We start from the raw sequence: 23855 nt of genomic DNA on the forward strand, positions 1-23855 counted from the left end.
AACCAAAGTTCTAAACGGTCTCTGATATATACTTGATATGAATTCAGATTATTTTAAAAATGAATTAACACATGGGTTATGAAGCCTACAATATATCAATAAGCAGCCCTGCATACATTTGTCTAGCTCCTCATTTACCAGCTGCAACATTAAAGTGGTTCTCACACACAAATGCATTATAGTTTGAAAACATATATTATTCTGAAGTGGGCCAATTTGCATAATGGGGTAATTTTGCTATGGTGGTTTAGGTTACAAATATCCCGATTCAGATGGATAATAGGCCTATAGCTTTGGTCAAATTTTTATTTTTAATTAATGTAGCCCATCAGTGTATCAGTGTCAGATTTTAAGACTTTAGCAGAATCTATGCTGTTTGCAAATATATGGGATGCTCTGTCTTATAAAATCAACAGTAAATAGGTTCAATCCAAGTCTAGATTGTGTGGTTACTCAAGTTTGAGGCTAGATGAGAGGATTAAAAATAAAAATGTGTAGGCCCATGTCATGACAATGACAATATGTCTTTATATACAATCAAGCGTAATAAAAACAACGATTTATTGTACCACAACACTGAAAAAAATAGAAACCCTATTCAGCCATTAGTTGCTTTTTAAGAAGTCGATTTAACAGCAAACGTTTTGAAGTCTGATATAACTCCAGCATCAATAAGAACTGAGTGGTGTCTAGTTTCTTCAGCGGACGTGCTCACTGCCTTGGAACATTCTCCTCACTGTGCATGGATGTGTGTTTGAGTCTATGTTTGTGTGTGTGTGCATGTGTAGGCTGTGTATGTGTGTGTAAACTGCCTTCTCTCGTGCTTGTGACGATTGACTGCCACCGAGTCTGACGGTGAATAAACGGGATTATAGAAAAAAAGAACAACTCCGGGAGCACCGTAACACGGCGATACGCTTTGTGTGACCTGTGCTGTCCGAGCTAGCAGCGGGTCGGTCCGATACGATGAGCCAGCCTCGGCCGGACGAGTTCAAGCCTCCTCCGGAGTGCCCGGTCTTCGAGCCAAGCTGGGAAGAATTTAGAGATCCGTATGCCTTCATCAATAAGATCCGTCCCATTGCCGAAAAAACTGGCATCTGCAAAGTCCGCCCGCCTCCGGTGAGTGTGATTAAAAAACGGTAAAACGTTACACTGATGCTGAATTAGTTCACCGTTCAGACGGCTGTAGATGGACCAAGCGCTTGGGATTTAAAGGGACTGTTCAACATGGCGGATATAGCTAACGTTCGGCTATGTTCATTCTTTGTGCTGCTCACAACTATCCAGCTCTCATTTATGAATATTCACATATCAGCGGCGCGTTTTTTGGTCGATGTAAAGCTCGTTAACATCAATAAATATGTGTGAATGTATTCAAAGTGGATTATAGTCGTGGTTCATCGTGTGTCAACAAAGTCTCGATGCTCCGTTCATTGAGCCAGTTAGCTAGCTAGGCTAGCTAGGCTAGCTAACAGCTCAACAACCAACCTGTCATAATTTAGCACACGGCATTGACATATAGGTGGCTATGCGGAAGCCGTTCTCCTTCTGCGTAGAAGAAGATGATAACACTAACATATATGTTAGCACTTGTTATTCTCTTCTGTCCTTTAATGTACCACAGCCCCGCAGTTAAGGTTAATTATGGATTATTTGTTGAGGAGCATCATGATGCAGTTGGGTCAGTCAGTCTAATCCATCCATCACTTCTCAATTAACTGCCAGTTTCTAATGAATATATATCTGAAGCAGTATTTATTTCATTGGTCATGTTAAATAAATGTCCCCTTTAGTGGTTTGAGTGTCACAGAAATTACCCCAATATGGGGCAGAAAGTGCATAGGGTTTTTTTTAAATATAAAAGACCACTATTATTGGTAAATATCAAGTTATGACTTTTGAAGTTGTGTTTCAAACCGACATATTACACTGCATTACAGTTGTGTTGCATGTTATTAGAATGTAAGTTAATTGGAAGATGAGCTACTGTTCATGTATGAGCCTGTGTTGTAGGGTGTTGTCCTCCATGTTGGCTTTGTGGTAAGCTGGGCTGGTGAGTGAGTCTTCCATCTGGCCATTTTGTGTGCCAGTGGGGGATGTTGGCTACTGACTTAAAACAAGGACTTGGGTTTATACTTATATGATAGGATATTGTTGTCATACATGCAAGGCTGTGTTTAGTATTGACATGGATATTGATCCCTGTTGTGAGTTATAAACTGTAAAAGGATCACTGTGTTCTTTCAGTATCAGCCGGGCCTTGTTTTTCTGTCAAAACTTGATTCTAACATCAGTTTAAATACCTGCAACCATGTAAAAATGTGCCTCTTTTATCGGCCTTATTAAAATTTTATTTAAGTTACCATAGGTAAAAAATACGGACATACCTAAATTTGGGTCCATGCTTTGATAACAATTGTCACAAGGGGTGCGCGTCTTCAAAGGAGCAACAGACTTACCAATATAACTTATCAATGCAAGAAAGAAAATTTGTCTTCTACATAAATATCTAGGCTGTATGTTATAATGACCTTCATGTGCCATTGTGTGTATTTTTGTTGCTTTTAGGGTTGGCAACCTCCGTTTGCTTGTGATGTGGACAGACTTCACTTTGTTCCTCGGATCCAGAGGCTCAATGAACTGGAGGTGGGTTTTGTTAGTCAGATTATACCAGTGATTATTTAACCACATCTGTGTTTGTGTGTCTGCACTCTAAAATAAAAAAAATAAAAAATTACTCCGCTTTTGCAGGCTACACTGATAATAACAAAGACATGTAATAATAGATACATTGCAAAAACTATCCAAACTTAAAAAAAAATAAAAATGTGAAAGTGCATTTATTTATGCATTATGTAATAGTACACACAACCCTGTTCTTGGATATAAATTCTGCCTGTTCAGATTATTTTTAGCCCCTATGTTATTTTACCCACTGATTGCCTTGGTTTTCCTTGAAAGCCTCGTCTCGGTTGGTTTCCTTGAATTTAATTAATTTGTGGCTGACTGTTATCATTTCTTATATTTTTTTCCCAGGCACAGACCAGAGTCAAGCTCAACTTCTTGGACCAGATTGCCAAATTCTGGGATTTGCAGGGATGTGTCTTGAAGATTCCTCATGTGGAGAGGAAGATTTTGGATTTATATAAGCTAAATAAGGTGGATAAGTTTACATAACTGCACATATATATTTATATATATATATATATATATATATATATACAAAATAATATAATATACATACATACACACAAAACACACAAAACAACATACATACATACCCACCACAATCATACATACCATACATATATATTATATGTGTGTATATGTGTATGTATGCATGTGTGTGTGTATGTATATATATATGTATGTGTGTGTGTGTGCATGTATATATATATGTGTGTGTGGTGTGTGTGTGTGTGTGTGTGTGTGTGTTGTGTGTGTGTGTGTGTGTGTGTGTGGTGTGTTGTTGTGTGTTGTGTGTCTGTGTTCTATTTGTTGTGTGTGTGTGTGTGTGTGTGTGTGTTGTGTATGATTATATATATAATATATACATAGTGTGTGTGTGTGGTGTGTTATTATTATAATATAATATATACATATACACTTTTCTTTTTTTTTCAAAATGCAATTAAACAACTTGTACCACTTATGTTACTCACTGTTGTTTCAGCTGGTAGCAGATGAGGGTGGATTTGACATTGTCTGTCAGGACAGACGATGGACCAAGATTGCAATACACATGGGTTTTACCCCTGGCAAAGCAGTCGGCTCACACCTGCGAGGGCATTATGAAAAAATCCTCTATCCGTACAATCTGTTTCAGAGTGGAGCAAACCTGCTGGTGAGTTGGACCCATGTATCATTATGACAGCATATCTTGTTCCTGATGATATTAACAAAGAGAAGCTGTCATGCATACAACAGTGTGTGGCTCATCTGTAAACGAAGCCCTAATAATGCTTATCCATACCTTTTTATTACTACCAATTAATTAATGTTACAGTCAGAGCTGAATTACACATCCGGTAGCTATATGTAAACATTTGCGTTTCACTTCGAACAAGAAGAAACCTTTTCTATCAAAGACTTTGAGGAATATGGATAAAGATCATGAAGACGAATGGAAATGAATGCATTTTTAGGATACGCATGTCATATTTATGCTATGTCTTATTTTAGTTAGAGATAAAAAAAATGTATAGTATTTGACTTTGGAGAAGTTAAATCTGTGGTCTGACTAAGATATACTGAATGTGAATTTACAAAATGGTGTCATGTCCTTTTAATAGCTTTTGCACCCAAATATTCCAGAGCTTAGATTGGTACTCTGTGACCTCTCGGACAGCGCACTCTAAATTGTTTGTGTGGCTGGACAGTATGCTGTGTGTTTAGGTTATTGTGGTAATATTTGCAGGCATTGTATTATTAACCGTATCCTACAGTGGTGCTCAAAAGTTTACATACACATGCTTAAGTTGACTAAAAAGAGGAATAAAAAAATCATGTTTTGGAAATTTATTTTAATACCTAAATTAAAAATGAGGTAAATCCAACCTTTAAGGACACCAATTTTCTTTGTGAATGAATAACGTATTGTAAATAAATAAATGTTCTTATTTAAAATACAGGGGTCATAAGTATACATACCCCTATGTTAAATTCCCATAGAGGCAGGGAGATTTTTATTATTAAAGGCCAGTTATTTCCTGGATTCAGGATATTATGCATCCTGATAAAGTTCCCTTGGCCTTTAGAATTAAAATAGCCCCACATCCTCACATATCTCTTCACCATGCTTAGAGATAGGCATGGGATACTTTCTATAAAATCATCTCTCAATGCAAATCAACACAGGTATTAGTCTAACTGAAATAAAACCATGCCTATCTCTAAGCATGGTGAAGAGTATGTGATGATGTGGGGCTATTTTAATTCTAAAGGCCAAGGGAACTTTATCAGGATGCATAATATCCTGAATCCAGGAAATAACTGGCCTTTATAATAAAATCTGCCTGCCTCTATGGAATTTAACATAGGGGTATGTATACTTATGACCCCTGTATTTTAAATAAGAACATTATTTATTTACAATATGTTATTCATTCACAAAGAAAATTTGTGTCCTTAAAGGTTGGATTTTACCTCATTTTTTAATTTAGGTATTAAAATAAATTTCCAAAACATGATTTTTTTATTCCTCTTTTTAGTCAACTTAAGCATGTGTATGTAAACTTTTGAGCACCACTGTAATTAAAACAGTGATTAGCTGGTTTCACAGCAAAATGATCGCCTCAAACAAGTGACCGTCGCCCCTTCTAGTTAATCTACACTTATAAAGTATCTTGGAACAAATGTAAAATACAATTCTTGTAGGCAGCAGTCATCAATTATTTATCTGCTCAAATATTGTAGTAAATTCTCTCTTTACCTCTGTCATTCTAAAAGAGATACTTCGCTTAATATTCAACCAACGTGGTATCATGATAATGTTGGTACTATGTGTAAAGGAACTATGTTCCTCCATCTTACGGGTGCCCAGGTTGGTTTATCATATCAGCGTTTTTCTGCTGGTTCTACGGCTGTTACTGTATTTCTAGTATTGCGACAACAGATACTGAATAAACTGTAATACTATGCCGCTAATCAAAAGAAAGATCAGAAGGCTGCTCACCAAGAGCCATGGCCTGAATCAAGGTTTTCCTCGCCACTGTCGGACAAAATAATTTCTCTTGGGGGGGAATAGTTAGGTCTCTGTAAATCATAGGGTGGGGTCTAGACCTACTCTATCTTTAAAGTGTCCTGAGATACCTTCTGTTGTGATTTGACACTATACATAATCTTAATCTCGATTCAAATATAAACCAAGATTATGTTCCTGCCTTGCCTATTTCTCGCCTCAAATGTTTTCAGAAACATATTTTACCATTTGAGCGAAACAGAATAACACAGCCTTTTTTTCTCTGTTTTCTCTGGCCATTCTACTGCATGACAGCTCAGTTTTATATAAAGGCCCTCTTTCATGATAAAATACTTTAAGTGCTTCTGTAATTAATTAAACTGGCAAGTCACAGGCAGCTTCTTGAAAGTCTGATATTTGTAACATATACACTTTAACCTCCAATCTGTCTTTTGTCTTCTGTTTCGGCATGTTCCTCTTGAGTTACTGTGCTCCCGTTTGGGTTAGCAAACTGTAACTAGCCACATCCTCATGGCCTGTTTGTTCTTTGGCTGTTTAGGTTGGACATATTTCAATACAGAATATTGTCTTTGATAAATTATGTTCCAGTCTTTCAACCACATTTGGTAACTGCTGATACTTCCTAGTATTTATTTCCACTGGTAAACCAAAGTGTTAATTATTATTCAAAGATATCCCTTTAAAATGCAGGCTGTGGTACTCACACTTCCTGTCTTAGACACTTCAATCTATTCTGTCTATGTTTGTGTAGTCATATTAAAAGCATTATCTAGTATTCCATTCATATCTGAGTGAATGCTGCATGTCAACATACAGGTATTTCTAGTTAGGCACACACACACATCCTTCTGTAATAGAAGTTGTGGTTTTAACTGGCATACTATTTCCGTCAGTGTGTTCAAAAGCCAGTCCAGCCAGTGGAGAGCACCAAAAGCACAGAGAGCATGGACGCCAAGGAGCCCAAGGTGCAGGACCAGGCTCAGAGGCCGACTGGCCAGACGCCCGACCTCGGCCCCACTGCTCGCAGAGCCAAGCGCATCAAGTGTGAGGTGGGTGCTGTTGAAGAGAGCTACAAACCTCTGACCAAAACTGTCCTGAAACAAGCAGCAGGACACTCGTTATTATTCCTCATTATTCTTCTCATAAATCCACATCACAATTTTAGTAGTGCAATGTAGAAGATGGCTGCAGTTTAACTCAAGTCACTTGTTCTGTAGGCCATTTGTGTGAAGACTGAACCAGAGCCCGGCGACAACAAGCCAAACCTGAGGCGGAGGATGGGTTCTTTTGTCGTCAAGCAAGAACCAGGTGAGGCTCTGTTTATGGTTACTATTCAGTTTAACCCTCCTTAACTAACATTCAGATAAGCAATGTAGTCATGTAATAAGTATCTGTGTTATCCCTTATATTGTGTAGTTATAAGCAGAGAGAAGTGTATTTTTCAACTCCTCCTGTGAGCACCCATGAGAGGAGGCTGGTCTATAAACTATTAATATAATTATGTGATAATATAAAATGGTTCTTCACAGAAGATATTACACACTGAAAATATCCATATATCCACGTACAGCTACATTTACTGTTATAAATAACAGAAGAAGAAGTTCTTATTAAAGTGCTACACTTTGAAACGGTGTTTGTAATGTTTCCTATTGTCTTACAGAAAAAGAGATCCCCATTCCAGTGAAACAGGAACCAGTTGAAAGTAAAGAACCAATAATTGAAGCTGACAAATCCAAGTCACGGTACAAGAAAATCATCCCCCCTCTTCTTCCAAGTCCAGTAAGTACAAATGTCTTTTATCTCCTCCTTTGGATTAGATGTACCTGCATGAGATATTAAATCTCTTGATCAAAAGTCCAAGCTCAGCTGTAATCGCTTGACATTAAACCCGTGCTGTCATATTGTCTTTGTTATAGTTTATCTAAAGTTTGTTCATAGAAGCCACAGTAGCATCGGCTAATGCAGCTACTAATGACGCTATTTCTTTCAGTCGTCGTGGCTCTGAAACGGATGGATGACAAACTCTTTATTCTGTTGTCCAGGTGGATCTGGTTGTGTGTCTGGTGTGTGGCAGCGGGGGAGATGAAGAACGTCTGTTGCTGTGTGACGGCTGTGACGACAGCTACCACACCTTCTGCCTGATCCCTCCACTACTCGACATCCCCAAAGGAGACTGGAGGTGCCCCAAGTGTCTCGCTCAGGTGAGGATAAACAACCAAGTAAGTCTCCTTAACATCATACACAGTTACCTAAGTAGTCATTCTACTTCTATAAGAAGCACTTACTTTATAATTGGTTTAAATGAATCCCTCAGTGTGGAAATTCTATTTTATACTCTCTGTTGTTGTTGTTGTTGTTGTTACCTTACACACATGGGCCCAATAGACACACACTGGACACATAGACATTAATGCCATGTAGAATGCGCTCCAAGCAGTTAGGGGTTCAGCCTGGCTCAAGGGAACCTCAGTAGTGCCCAAGAGGTAAACTTCCAACTACCACTCTACACTCATAACATAATTTGGTCTCTACGAGACATGAACCTGCCATTTTCCGTTCCCCAATTCTAGTCCCTATAGACTGAGCTACCGCCGCCGCACACGGGAGTTTATATAAACATTTATAACATTGAAAAAAGAGAACATATAAAGGTTCCAAAACACATTTAACTTTTTTGTTCAATGTGTTTTTTTGTTTTGTTTTGTACCTGCAGGAATGCAGCAAACCTCACGAGGCATTCGGCTTTGAACAAGCATACAGAGACTATTCCCTGCGTGCATTTGGGCAAATGGCTGATGCTTTCAAATCCGATTACTTCAACATGCCAGTTCATGTAAGTAGAAACAGTTTCAGAATGACATCAGTCTCCGTTGCTGTTGAGTATTTTTTATAAATTTGAATGTCTTATTCGTGTGTTCATCATAGATGGTACCCACAGAGCTGGTGGAGAAAGAGTTCTGGCGTTTGGTGGGAGCCGTCGAAGAGGACGTTACTGTAGAATACGGAGCAGATATTGCCTCAAAGGAGTTTGGGAGCGGATTCCCCATTCCGAATGGGAAATTTAAGGTTTCCCCAGCTGATGAGGTAAACCCCTTAAACAAGCCACTCTAAAGCCAAAGGTTCTATATGTGGAATAAAAACATGTCCAGGGTATAAGGGTTTTAAAAAGCATTGACTTCAGTTTCTTCATATTGAAAAGTCTTAAATTTAAGTTTTGAACACTGTCGGGTGTAATAATGTTTATGTATCCAATTGCGGGCTGTCAGGAGACCTTATAACCCTTTTTTAGCGGGGTTTCAATCATCACAATCAGACCGGTAGCAAACACTGTCATTACTGCTAGCTACAGCAGCCTGGAAGCTGGAAGCTAAAGATGAAGAGCTGGTTTGATGCTAATAAACTAAACTTAACACTAAACTTAAGTAAAACTAAATTTAGAATTTTTGGTAATTGTGACACAACTTTATACAAAAATCTTATGATAAATGATATTGAAATTGAAAGAGTAAAATAACTTAAATTTCTGGGCGTCATAATCGACGAAAAATTATGTCGGAAGCCACATATACGCTATATTAATGGTAAAATATCTAAATCAATTGCTACACTGTATAAAACCAATTATTTATTAAAGCAACGCTCATTATATATGCTGTATTGTTCCTTCATACTTCCATACATTACTTATTGTTTGGAGATATGGGGAAACACTTACAAAACCAACACTGAACCTATATTCATTCTTCAAAAGAGAGCCTTAAGAATTGTAAATAAAACCACTCATAGAGCACCAACTAATCCACTGTTTAATAAATTAAAAGCACTAAAATTCAGAGATATTGTTGACTTTAAAACTGCACAAATTATGTACAAAATAAATAATCATCAGCTGTCGAACAGTGTCCAAGGGATGTTCCAAATAAGAGAGAGCGAACATCATTTAAGAGGAATATGTGCATATAAAACGAAACCTATAAGAACAAATTTTAAATATCATTGCATCACAACTAAAGGAGTTACTTTATGGAACAGCTGCAGTGAAGAGATGAAATCATCTATAACAATGAGCAATTTCAAGAGATTATTTAAAATTAATATATTAAAGGGATACAAAAAGGATTTAAAGTGATAGTATTGTAGAAAGACTGTATGGTTTCTTGGCATTTATATGCTGGTATGTCTATATACTAATATATTTATATACCGATATGTCTATATACTGGTATGTCCATTTGCTAATATATCTACATACTAACATGTCTATATACTAAGTCTAGTATGGCTGTGTTATGTAATCTGCTATAGATAGATGGTGTAGAAGAAAAGAAGAGAAAAAAAAGGGTTTATAAGTGCTTGTGTATGTATGCATCTGTGTCTATGATGTGTAAATAATAATGTGTAAATAACTGAAGAATAAGATTTACTAAAGGATAAAAGTAGAGAAAGGGGGTCGGACTTGATAAGTTGTTTACCAACTTCTTCCTACTCCTTTTGAACATGGAAAATTTTTGTTCCGTTTGAATGACTTTCAATTTTGGAAGACTGTGCTAATAAGTACATGACCTTATTTATCTGTCATTTTAATTATATATATGTATGCAGGAATGCATGTATATAAATCTTTTATTTTAATGTTGTTGTTTTTTTGTTTTTTTATGTTCAAATAAACTATTAAACTATACTAAAGTGATAAGATGATAAATAATTTAAGGCCTACTTGTTTTTCCAACATACTTTGATCATACTTTGGCCTGTATAATCAAGAAATGGAATAATTAGTATTACATGTGGTATTATTATTATTATTATTATTATTATTATTATTACTTGCAGAAATCATGTGTGGCAGTCGTATCAGATAGCACAGCCTAATGTAAAATGAAGCGTTATGAACAGTACATTCCTGCGACATTAAACTCTGTATGTCATCTGTCTTGTAGAAATACCTTGAGTGTGGCTGGAACCTCAACAACCTGGCGATGATGAACCCTTCTGTACTGACTCATGTGACAGCTGACATCTGTGGGATGACGCTGCCATGGCTTTATGTCGGCATGTGCTTCTCCTCCTTCTGCTGGCACATTGAGGATCACTGGAGCTACTCCATCAACTACCTGCACTGGTACTTAAGGGCTTTTCTTGATGAGAGCAAAGAGGTTATACATGGTGGCTTGTGAAAGCAAATGGTCAGGTCTGGGCTTTATTTTAGTTTCCTTTCATGCTAAGTTTTATGTTTATCTTATTCACTACCAGGGGGGAACCAAAAACCTGGTACGGAGCTCCTGGTTTTGCAGCAGAACAGCTGGAGGAGGTGATGAGGAAACTGGCCCCGGAGCTGTTTGAGTCTCAGCCTGACCTGCTTCACCAGCTGGTCACCATCATGAACCCCAACACCCTGATGGCCCACGGAGTCCCAGTACGTGTTCTTTGGCATCTAGAGTCTGCAGTAATGCACAAGTACAAGCTGCTCTTTCTAACAGGAACATAAATCCTCTGCTTTTGTCTCTGCTGTCCTTCAGATTTACAGAACAAACCAGTGCGCTGGCGAGTTTGTCATCACGTTTCCCAGAGCCTACCACAGTGGCTTCAATCAGGGCTTCAACTTCGCTGAGGCGGTCAACTTCTGCACTGTTGACTGGGTATGCATCACTTTATACCTTGTGATGGACGACAAGTATTCTTTCATTTTAATGGGGAATAATTTTACAACAGTATTAGACATACAAAATAAAAGCTCATAAGTGGTTTCCAACCAACACACATGGTGGGAGTTTGTGTTATAGGTTAATGCATCAGTATTTAGAATAGCTCCAGTATTCAGTAGTTTTCATAAAGTGACTTAAGGTGTTACAAATGCATTTTTTTCCATTAAATATTTGGCCTGTAAAATGTCCGTTTGCAGACCAAGTAGTGACTTAGACACGCATCCTGTTTTGTCCAACAGACACATGAGAGAACAGAAGCTGAAACCACTGAAACGTTGCCATTTTTGTTAAGACTATTATTTTTTAAAGGAACAATCAATTATTGTGGCAGATTAAATTTCTTTAAATCTCATGTGATTAAGGCATAACAACCCATTTCTTTCTTCTCTCTATCACCAGATGCCTCTTGGCCGGCAGTGCGTTGACCACTATCGTATGCTGCATCGGTACAATGTGTTCTCCCATGATGAGATGGTGTGCAACATGGCCACGAAAGCCAAAACGCTCGATGTGGTTTTGGCGTCAGCTGTCCACAAGGACATGGTCGCGATGATCCGAGAAGAGCAGACTCAGAGAGAGAAAGTTAAGAAAATGGTAAGATAGTCTTCTAGTTTTTATTTTTATTTTTTTATTTTTTCAATACACCCAGTGTGCGGTTGTCCGGATATCTCAGTTGGTAGAGCGGGCGCCCATATATAGAGGTTTACTCCTTGACGCAGCAGGCAGGGGTTCGACTCCAGTCCTGTCGAATAAAGGCCTAAAAATGCGCAAAAAATATCTAAAAATAATTCGATCCAGGGTGCGATTTATTTATTTTTTTCCCGGGGGGGGGGGGATGCATGGGATTTTCCCCATTCTGGTCTATATATCCCTGCCTCTGCTGATCCCTGCCGAAACCCTAAGCACATTAGCCTTCAACACTTTTGTTGTTGTCTCACACCTGCAGGGGGTGTTTCATCAGAAGGAGGCAAAATACGATCACCTCCAGGATGACGAGCGGCAGTGTGCCAGGTGCAGGACCACCTGCTACCTGTCTGCCATCACCTGTCCCTGCAGCCCAGGAGTACTGGTGTGTCTGCACCACATCCACGACCTGTGCTCCTGCCCCACCACCAACTACACACTGAAGTTAGTCCCTCTGGAGCTGATGCTGCAGCAGTTAACATGCTTTGTACAAAGAGATCAGAGTTGCCTGTTATCTGTGTGTCTTATTATTACCTGTACCTCATTAATTCTGTTTTCTCCCGCAGTTACAGATACACACTGGATGAGCTGTTCCCCATGATGATTGCTGTGAAGCAGCGAGCTGAACTGTATGATGAATGGGCCTCCCTCGTGACAGAGACTCTTGAGGCTAAACTGGAAAAGAAGAAAGGTAAGCAGCAAGAGAAAATGAGAACACAAAGCCTTAAAGGACCACACCAGTGATTTTGTGAAGCAGCAGCCTATCTGTAGATTATATTTCCATAACAGGACTGACAGAAAGCCTGTGATAGAAAACTGTCCGTAGCCTACAAGTCAAAAGGAAACTGGATCAGTTTCTGTACAGAAATCTAAGTTTTTGTCATAATTTGATGATGAGATTTTTAAGATGATGTTTAAATGGAAATAATTCATAAAGCCAAACACCTAGATATAGTCATACGTGTAGGTTTGTCCACTGCCTTGCTCTAAGTTGACAACAATTTTGAAATGTCCCAGTAATGGCACAAAAAACACTTGTTGTAGATTGCATAATTTGCCATCTGTTGGTTGCAGAGGCAGGTGTTCTACTTGATCCAATGATCCCTGTCTCACTCTGCTCGCCTCAGCACCATTTCCTCCACAGTATCCTCAAACTGATCCGGTACCACAGTCTGTAGAAATTGTAATCCTCTTCTCATCGGTAGTTCTAATCATGATATTCACTGTCTGACATTTTCTTGTGAAAGCATCACAACTTTATGTTACGTCATTGCGGGTCATCCAGTCCTGATGATCTGAGTTCAACGTACAGGAATGGTGCGTTCATGTGCCGTAGCTAAAACTGTTTTCCGCTTAAACTTACAAGTCCTAAAGTCAGCAAAATCATTTTCATAGACCATTTAATACAACTATCTGGGAAATTTATGACAAGATTTCCTAACTTTAATGTCTGATTATTTGTGTTCCGAACATCATAGCTGATGAATGCAATGCAGTGTGGCAGCTGAATGCCAAAGTTCTGTGAATGCACCACCAGGAAAGATTCACAAATCCCTATGCTAATTTAACACTATAACAACTCAAAAATAGTTTGACATAAACCAGTGCAGACTAGTGTTTCATTATAATGTGTTGTTAGCTATGTTGAGTAAGTATCGGCGAGTTAATTTTGATATACGTATATTAGTTCTGTGTATTATAATGAGCTGACACCTGGAAGGCAGGAAAAAAGGCATTTTAAAATGACAATGCCACAACTGGGAAATTGTTGTCAGTAATGTAATTATAGGCACAAAGGATTTACTGTGCTGAAACCACTGGTATGGTCCTTGTTAAAGAAAATGTTACAAAACACAATCACTGTGGTCAAAAATGATGAAAAAAGAAGTCGAGACGATGTTATTTAAGGCAATGTGTGGTGTTTATGTCATTTCAACTGTGAATGTTGTCTTATGTGTCAGAATGTGATGAACCAGGTGTTCTCTCCTCAGGCCTGCCAGTCTTTCGCTCCCTTCTCGCCCAATCAGAGTCCAAGCTGTTCCCTGACAACGACCTGCTGCGTCGACTACGTCTGGTCACACAAGATGCAGAGAAGTGCTCCTCGGTGGCACAGCAGCTGTTGAATGGCAAGAGGCAGACCAGGTAACGTTAATACACTCTACTACATCAGATTTATAGATTAACTGTCATCACATTTCTCTATATGTTTCCTAAAGCCGGGAAGTGGTATTAGTGCCTTAATGGGGTTCATTTCTTCAACTGATTGGCCACTCTTTCCCAGGTATCAGTGTGGCAGTGGGAAATCGTGCAGCCAGCTGACGGTGGAGGAGCTGAGTTCATTTGTGAGGCAGCTGTATAACCTCTCCTGCAGTCTTCCTCAAGCCCCCATGTTGAAGGTAGGCTGCCGAGGACAAATGCATCTCAGTGATTTTACCACAGAAAAATACCATTAATTTAAATTCAAGCTGGGCAGACACGGTGTGCATTTCAGTCTGCACAAACCTGCGACTTTTATGCACCCACTATATGGATCAACTGACCGGCCACGACATGGCTGCTCACACTGAATATTGGCAAGGAATGAGGGAATGTCGTACAAAGAAAGACGTAACTTTGGAAGTGATTCACTTGATTTTGCTGAAGCCTTAAATTATCTTAAGATAAACTTCCAAAAACATTTGCACAGAACAAGGTCTGTGGATTTTGTCCCTATAACTTACATTGTAAACACATCAGGAATGGATCTCTTAATGAAATGCATGAATGATCACAGCAAGCAAAACCTGTTTCAAGAAATTGTGAACCTATCCTTTTTAATCTGTACAGTGTCTGCCCAGCTTCAGACAACTCCATAGTTTGCACTGCAATATAATAAATGTGACTTTTGAAAACAAGTATGCAAACGCATTGATTACAACTTCCTGTATGTTTGAATTGATGTCCTTCTTTAGGAACTCTTGAATCGCATCGAAGACTTCCAGCAGCACAGTGAGAAGGTCCTAACAGACGAAGTTCCCAGCGTCGCTGAGATCCAGAGCCTGTTAGACGTCAGCTTCGACTTTGACGTGGAGCTGCCTGAGCTGCCCCGCCTGAGAGTGAGGCTGGAGCAGGCCCGCTGGCTGGAGGGGGTGCAGCAGGCCAGCGCTCAGCCCGCCACCCTGACTCTGGAGACCATGAGGAGGCTCATCGACCAGGGAGTCGGCCTGGCACCTCACCCCTCTGTGGAGAAAGCCATGGCACGCCTGCAGGAGCTGCTGACTGTGTCCGAGCATTGGGAGGACAAGGCCAGCGGTCTCCTTAAAGCCAGGTGAGGGACACACAGAACACATCCATGAACATGTTAGCATCTAAGCCACAGGGTGGGGAAAAAAACCATCCAAAACATCACCAAGACGACGTTGTGATAGCTTGTCATGCTCTGTTAATACCTGTAACTTTCTGCCCAGGTATTTGCACTGATTGTACGTGAACAATGTAATATTACATCAGTGCTCCTGATTTTGCTTCATTTTAATTACAGCTAGAGCAAAATGCTGCCGCTAGAATATTCAACAAGACCAACAAAAAGTGAGCATCACATTTAGTTCTGCCCTCATTCCATTGGTACTCAGTGCTGTTCAGTTTTAACTGTCACAAGTGCTTTTCAAAGGCTTTAATGGCATGGCTGTCAAGAATGTGCATCTTTTTCCTCTCCATTATCAGCAAAACTAATTTTGAGTCGGGGCTTAAATTTCTACATTTTTCAAAAGGCGTTATGTTTCCTCACCGTGCTTAATTTACTGCAGCTTTGAATTTTGGGTTTCACATTATTAAAAGTATTGCTTATAATCATATTTTCTAGCGTTTTGCCCAAGATGTTTGACACTTCTCATGACTTCATTTATATTCCATCTCGAGAGTCTTGGTTTTAAAAGTCCTGTCAAAACAGTGCGTACAGGGTATTCTGAACATTTTGAAAGTGCTGGTTGGAAAAATAATTTCAGAAAGCTTCTTGTGAATATGTTGGAAGAAAATGCCATGACCGTTCTTGTTCTAGTGAGTTATTAACTTGGAGGGGATGCAAGTCTTTTACCTACAGTTCTTCATTTGTGTTTTACTGCCTTTCAGACCACCACACTCCATAGAGACCCTTAGTGCTGCTGCTGAGAAGGCGTCCGGCATCCCCGCTTACCTCTCAAACTGTCTCCTCCTCAAAGACACCATCAGAAAAGCCCGAGAGTGGCTCCAAGACGCTGAGGAGCTTCAGGTTAGGACATTTTCATGACTTTGTGGAGGGGAAGTCAATTGGTATACATAAGTTAATTATTATTATTATTGTAACACAAGAACCTTTTTTTTTCAGGCCAGTGGTTGCACACCGATGATTGACAGCCTCTCTGACATAGTGCTAAGAGGACAAGCCATTCAAGTCCACCTGGAGCCTCTAGACAGGCTGGAGTCTTTAATGGTAGAAGTGCAAGAGTGGAAAGAATCTGCTGCTACAACTTTCCTTCAGAGAGACTCAACCCTTACCTTACTGGAGGTAAAATAATAATAAGCCCATCATCTCACCAACTCCTCATGTCCACTTGACCCAATTTCGTTACGGCTCCTATTTATTTTTTTCTCCATCCACCGAAAATGTTCTTTAGCTGCAACATTTCTAATGTAGTTTTATTGCATACACATTTGCGGCAGATTTAGATGTAGTAACGGTCGCTTCATGGCTGTAATTTAAAAAGACAACTTAACTTTCTTAGTGATTACTCCTTTTTAAATGTCAATGTCAGCAATCCGCAGTGCAGCAGCTTGAGAAGGACAGCCTGCTTAACACATAATAAATCTGAGCCAGAAATAAATATCATTTTCTTCCCATGTCAACAACAGAAACAGAATAAGTATGTTAATATGTAAAAGAGAGCTAACGAGATAGTGCTTTTCGTAAGTTGCAAAACTTGAGGCAGCCTACAATTTAAATAAAGTGTAGCTTGCTGTGTCTTTTTTTTTTTCTTCTTCTTTTTCTTTAAAATACTGCTATGGAACCACCGTCCCCACCACAGAAGACTTGCCTCTAACCTAATCTGATTGGACCATGGGGAAAAAACACAAATGACGTTGGCCGCTTTTCTGCTCCGAGTTAAAGATTTTCAACATGAGGCGTTCAGGGTGCTCCTGCAAAAACTAGAAGCACTCGGCAACGCAAAGGCAGCGAGCAAAAAGCTTTACTCTCATTGAAAGATGGGACAGAAAGCTGCGGCAGCTAAGAAGCACTCTGTCTGCTCAGGGCCCGAATCACGAGTCCTGCATATATCAAAACAAAATATTTATCATCACAAAGAGCAGGAGAGGACATAATGGAGGTTAAATAGACTGTCTGTCTCCTTCTCTCTCTCACTTTTGTCCTTCTTTCTCTCCCCGTCTCTTTTGCTGTATATGTGTTTAGACAAAGTCAGTAACAAATTAAAGGTATCATTAAATATTGATTTTAAGTCCTATTGCGAGTAAATACAGGCATCCATACACATTTAAAAGGGAATTTCATACTTTAGAGATGTGAGCTGCTCCGGAGCAGAAAAAAAAAAAAAAGAGCACAACCTGACTGTAACATTGTACTTCACAGGTCCTGTGTCCGAGATGTGAAGTTGAAAATGTAGGTTCTCCAAAAAGGAAGGCCAAGAAAGGGAAAGAATCGCCAAAAAGTAACAAAAAGAAAACACCAAGGCTTAACACTCTCAGTGATGTGGAAACCGCTCTTTCAGAGACCAGGGACTCTACCTCTGCAGTAAGTGTTGTTTCCCTACAAAGAGAAATCTGTAAGAGACCTTGGTAGTCGATGGGATCGACAGCCTCCTACTATCAGGAGATGTTCTGACCCAGTCTGTATTTTCTTCACCAGATGGCAACCCTGGAGGAGCTGCGGTTGAGGGAGATGGAGGCTTTCTCTAATCTCAGGGCAGCAAATGAGTCAAAGCTCCTTCCCACGGCCGACTGCATGGACCTGAAGGTGTGTGTCTGTCAGAAGGCGCCCATGGGTGCGATGTTACAGTGTGAACTCTGCAGGAATGCTTTCCACAGCGTGTGCGTCCGAGACCCGTCGGACTCCTGCGAAACACAGCCATGGCTCTGTCCGCAGTGCCAGCGATCAGAAAAGCCCCCCTTGAACAAAGCGGTCTCTCTGCTGTCATCTCTGCGGCGCATTGGGGTGCGCCTGCCGGAGGGCGACGCCCTGCACTATCTGGTCGAGAGGACAGTTAACTGGCAGCACCGAGCACAGCAGTCTTGTAACCTCCCAGAACTGGAAGAGAGACCAGGAACTCCTCCCACCTTAACCCGCTGGGCGTCAAGCAGCCACGACGCTCACAACAACACTCAGGTCGCTTTTCGTCTCCTCGTGACACTTTTTGTCGCAGTTAATCGAAAAAGAATCCCGTGCAAATGTTAAGTTTTTGCTTTGATTGTTTCTGATTCAGGCTCCTTGTTTGACTCCCGAGTGGAACAGGACAAGCCACGCTCAGACGGTCTTCTACACCGAGCAGAGGTGCATCCCGCTGCAGGGTCAGTGCCTTCTTATTATAAACTGCCGAGTCATGGTTCAATAAAGATGATTATTGTTTACATGCTGGGTGTTTATCTGTGTGACAGGCCTGAGTCAGGATCTGGAGGAGCTGATGGTGGAGGGACTCCTGCTGCAGGTGTGTCTGCCAGAGGTCCAGAGCCTCTTTCTCGTTTTATTGGACAGAGCCAGCAGCCAGCACACAAACAGATGCACGTCGCCACCACAGGACGAGTCCACCGACTGTGACAAACACATGCCATTTAACTCTCAGGGAAACAATCTGCCGATGAACCAGGTACAAACTCTTGCCAACAAATGAATTGACTCAAATCCAAACTAAAACCCGCCCCAGCATCGGTTTCAATTTGTTTTTATTTTCAGGATGGTGTCACTGGTGTGAGGGAAACTACGATTGGCTCAGAAAAGAAAGCAAAGCGGCATCTGGACAGGGAAGGATTAGATGCAGAGCGCAGGGTGGACAAAAAGGACAAAAAGCACTCTCACAAAAGACAGAAGATGAATAAAAAGAGGCCGGCCTCGACCTCGTCCTCTCCCCGCTCTGATTTCTCCCAGTCGGAGTCTGATGAGGAAATGGCCATGTGTCCGGCAGAGAGGTGTCAGCTGCCAGAGGGAGATGAGGTGAGAAAAACTTCTATAATCAAACCTTTTTTTCTTATTATGTCAGTATAGAACAAAAACAATTGAGTTACGCGGCTGAGAAAGACTTTTGCGATCGGACTTTGTCACTGTCAGGCGTCTTTATCACATGTAGACACACCATATCAGAAAAGACAGCAGGTGAAGGAAAACCTGGGGTCAATTGCTCTGAACATCCAAAAAACAATGCTGGTAGTTCTTAAAGACAAAATGTCAGGATCGCAATGATGTTTCAAGAGCCGCATCTGAGGACCAACTGAACCGTGCTTGGTATAAAATTCCCTCTGTTTCCTTGGACAGTGTTTGCTTGTTGATTGTAAAAAGAAGAGGGGATTTTTTTGTAACTTTGGAAGATATCCACCTGATTTGTTAAACAGTAACCGGTGAAGCCTCATATCAGCTTCATTTTAATTTAAGAACATATGTTTGCACAGAGGACTGTGGATTCTGTCTGTCATCTCTTCCAGTTGAAGCACAATAGGAAGATATTTATAATGGCCAGTATGAACAGAATGAACGGTGACAGCGAGTAAAGCCTGTTTCAAAGTACATATGGGCATATTAATAATGCTTCAAGTCAGAAATGTGGCTATAATCAATATTTTTATGTTAACAATGGATCACAAGACTACTTGTATGTGAATGGTGGCGCTCATATTGAAGCACCCACAGAGAATTTGCCCCCAACTCCGCAGTTCCCCTCAGCAATAGGGAGCATTTCAGTGTGTGTGCTGGCTCATTTTTTCCTGGCTCTTTACTATTTATATCTAATTTTATAATGCACTATACACTACCTGCGCAGCACCAGACGGCAGACAGATGCAGTTAGCGACTAGCTGGTAAACATACATTTACATTACATTTAGCAGCTAAAGAGCCAGATATTTCCGTCAGGAGTTGATAAAGACCAAAACCAAAGTTAAAAGTCAGTGACTCTCTGATTTACATTCTTTAGGTGGACACAAACACAACTCCAAATGAATAATCATGTTGCTCCTGTAACTGCTGGAGGTGTAAATTAGCAACAAGTTCGCCACATCAACTTCCAAGTGTTAATATGGGCAGTGTTTACAACCCGGTGGATAATCAGTTAATGCAGCTTTAATGTGGAATCGTTTTCCATCTCGGTTAGAACAACCTGTGTGTGTGTGTGTGTGTGTGTGTGTTTTGCTGCAGGTGGATTGGGTCCAGTGTGACGGCAGCTGTAACCAATGGTTCCACCAAGTCTGCGTCGGGGTCACGGCCGAGATGGCCGAGAAGGAGGACTACGTTTGTGTCAGGTGTACACTGAGCGATGGACAGATGAGGAAATGAAGAGAATGTAGAGATTTATCTGATGGATGGCTGAAGAGATCTCTCCGTCATCAGTCCGTTTTATTGAGCCACCAGTCTGGATGTGTCATTGATCCTGCCCCCCCCCCCACCCCCCCGCCCTCCTCTTCGTCATGTCTGTCCGAGCCTTTTGTAAAAACGGTGCTATCTCCTCTTTGACTTGTTGTCTGGAACTATAATGTTTAGTTATTTTTTTGTATTTTTACATATATATATATATTATATATATATTTCTTTCTTCTTATGAACTGTTTGTGGTTGTCTAAATGAAAAGGAAAAAAAAAAACGTGTGCTGCATGGGTTTCCGTTACATCGGCGCAAAAGGAGTTCTACAACAGTAAAGAGGGTTAATCAAGGGTTAATATTATCTTCTCTGGAACCTCCTTGCATGTTAAACCAGAGCTAAGGCGACCGAAGTCACGGTTTTCACCCCCCCCCCCCCCCCCAAATGATTATTACGATTCTTTTTTTTTTTTTTTTTTTTTATCCAGTGTTTAGTAAATGCATCTTCATATAATTATTCCCACCTTTTTGGAGAATAGGTTTATTTATGTGAGCAATAATTTTTGTCTGAATCGACTTCAATGGCTTGATCTCCGCTGAGTTGTGTTGGGGCTTTAGCGATGGTGTGATGTACAGCGCAGATGGATGGATGGATTACATCTGTGGAGTGGCAACGTAGCGCTGCTGACATATTCCCACCACAGCATGTAACCCAGCATAGGATACTATGGGGGGGGGGGGGGGGGGGTAGCAGAAGCGGAAGATGTTACAAGTTTATATTGTGGAATAAAGCCCTTTTGTTCTACACAGAAGTCTCGTCACTTCACTTGAACACATGGAAAAAGAAACCACTAGATGTCCTCGTCAGCATGATTCATAGGGGAGCACCCACAGTTATTGTTCTTTATTTGTATTGTGCATGTACGCCAATTATTTTTAGTGTTTTTGTTGGTAACCAAGTGTCAAAAACACACAAATAGAAGCACATTGGCAGTGAGTTTAAAGGGAAGGGATTATTTCCATGCAAGGACTTTTGATTTTATTGTCAGGTGGGTAATATCTATCAGAATGGCCTACCGCTTCTATAGATGTAGCTCATTCTGTCGAGTGGGAACCATCTATCGGGATGGCCTACCTGCACCATGTAGTTAAAAGTAGGGTGACAACAGATTGACAGTATCCAGAGACAAATGCAGTGGCAATGACGTTAACCCTTGTGTTGTCCTCAGGTCAAATTGACCCGTTTCTAAGTGTTTTATATCAGAAAAATGGATTTCTTTCAACCAAATTGCCCAAAAATAACATGGATGACTCCATACAACGTTCTTCAGGTGATATTAGTGATTACTTTCATTGCATTTTTGGGTGTTTTAGTTAATGTTATAGCATTTGAATTATTTTTAAAAACAGTATCTGGACTAAACTTTGACATCTACCCATCTCAACATCCTCTGATCTTAACTATTAGTCAAAATTATTAATAATTTCTGCCTTTTTAACTAAAAACTTGTGTATAATTTGATATAAATGAGGTATGTTGACCATGAATTCCAAGAATAAGTGTAAAATCTGTTATTAAACCAGCTCAGGTCTTTTTTTTGTTTTTAAAGCGCCCAAAGCTGGAAAAAGTGACAAAAACATTGGTAAAGCACACCAAAAAAAAGCTCATTTTCAATGTTGACCTGGAAGGACAAGTTCATGGTTAACGGGAAGACAACACAAGGGTTAAAACAGTCAGCTGTTTGAACCTTTATGTTCAGTGTGACGGATAATCCTCCTCAGGTTTTCAATTCAAGTCAATTTCACAGCTTTCTTAACACAAATTAATTTCTTCAAAGCCCGCTGACTCATAAACTTCTTTATTTTCCCACTCTGACTTCAAAGTAGATTCAAAATCATTCTATATTTTAGCTTAAGCTCAGCATGTTTCATGACTTCAGGCAGTCTGAAGGCCCCACATCGAGCAGTAAACCATCGTCCTGCTTTTTAAAATTGAACGCGAAGATGAAGAGGAAGCTAATGACAGCAGGAGGAGATCCATTAGTGTGTGACCATAAAGCACCTATACAGTAGCTGTTCCATATGCATCCAATGAACTGTCTTTCAGGCCGCCAGTTGTCGAGCAGCAGTGAACGCCGTTGCTGAAGAGCCGCTTAATAAACTTACCTGCTGTAGTCAAAGTGATTTTAGAAGAATCAATCTATAAGTAATGCTTCATGAGGTAAAAAAAAAAAGCCAGTTTGGGGGGGCTACAGTATTAACCCTCATGTTGTCCTTGGGTCAAATTGACCCGTTTTCAGTTAATTAAAAAAAAAAAAAAAAAGTCACATAAAATGGGCCGAAGAAATAAGACAACATTAAAAATATAAAAAAATCTTTGGGAAAAAAAAAAGAAATCGTCAAAAAAAGCACCCAAAACATTGAAAAAGTGACAAAAATGTTGGAAAAAGTGATAATGATATTGAAAAGAAAAGTGACCATGGTTGACAGGAAGACAACACAAGGGTTAAGAGAACAGATCAGATGCAGCTTTACAGTAAGGTCTTAGTATTTCTTGTTGCAGGACAATGTTGCGATCTCATAACACTAAGACAAACATTGAGCAACTCCAGCCGGACCTGAAACACACCGAGCAAAGAAAGTGGCGTGTCAGTGAGATAAAAAAAAAAAAAAAGTCACATGCAGACTTACAACAGATGAAGGGTTTTCCCTTCCATCAAAAATAGCCACCGAACATAAACAATTACATGAGCAGCATGGAATGATGAGGATTCCACAGCCCAGCAATGGTTATTCAACTCTTGTTTCATGGTAATTGAAAAGAAGCTGTGATTAAAGTACCCCGTGTTGCAATTGGACAAAAATAGTGCACACATTTCCCATGCTCATCTACCAGCAGCTGAGTGAAGCTCAGGGAATGAAGACAAATTAAATTCCTTTACAGGAAGGCTAATAGAGCATTTTCAGAACTGGATATACAAGACTATCCCTTAGTCTTGTGTATCTCCTCCAGTAAACTGTATCCATCTGCAGCAGCTTGTCTTCAGTGCATTAACTGTCATACATATATATACATATGTAAATACATAAATATGTCCCCCGTCGATTTCTATTTCCTAACCGATAAACAGATACATGTGAGTATGTCTTTGTTGCAAGCCAATATGAACATTAACTTATCTTTATGGTTTCATACTTTTGCTAGTGTGAAAGCCTTTTAAACTGTTAGCTCTTG

At 40.0% G+C, this 23855-nt stretch overlaps 1 protein-coding gene across 1 annotated transcript; it reads left to right on the top strand.

Moving 5' to 3' along the window:
* The first annotated feature begins 728 nt into the window (after positions 1-728).
* kdm5bb (lysine demethylase 5Bb) lies at positions 729-21425 on the top strand. Its single transcript, XM_032520037.1, has 27 exons — positions 729-1119; positions 2569-2646; positions 3037-3159; positions 3674-3844; positions 6595-6750; positions 6919-7009; positions 7365-7483; positions 7747-7905; positions 8418-8537; positions 8630-8788; positions 10645-10826; positions 10958-11120; positions 11224-11343; positions 11809-12003; positions 12356-12537; positions 12660-12784; positions 14085-14235; positions 14375-14489; positions 15045-15400; positions 16201-16339; positions 16436-16615; positions 17693-17854; positions 17969-18445; positions 18543-18627; positions 18715-18923; positions 19010-19267; positions 20462-21425. The coding sequence occupies exons 1-27, from the start codon at positions 967-969 to the stop codon at positions 20597-20599; spliced, it is 4566 nt and encodes a 1521-aa protein (XP_032375928.1). The 5' UTR covers positions 729-966; the 3' UTR covers positions 20600-21425.
* Positions 21426-23855: the final 2430 nt, after the last annotated feature.

Source organism: Etheostoma spectabile, chromosome 7, assembly GCF_008692095.1.
Source record: "Etheostoma spectabile isolate EspeVRDwgs_2016 chromosome 7, UIUC_Espe_1.0, whole genome shotgun sequence".
In the NCBI taxonomy this organism is placed as follows: Eukaryota; Metazoa; Chordata; class Actinopteri; order Perciformes; family Percidae; genus Etheostoma; species Etheostoma spectabile.

Coding starts and splice junctions, on each gene's coding strand:
- kdm5bb (XM_032520037.1), top strand. CDS start 967: ATGAGCCAGCCTCGGCCGGACGAGTTCAAGCCTCCTCCGGAGTGCCCG. Junction 7,484..7,746: donor CCCCTCTTCTTCCAAGTCCA/GTAAGTACAAAT, acceptor TCTGTTGTCCAG/GTGGATCTGGTTGTGTGTCT. Junction 14,490..15,044: donor CTCAAGCCCCCATGTTGAAG/GTAGGCTGCCGA, acceptor GTCCTTCTTTAG/GAACTCTTGAATCGCATCGA.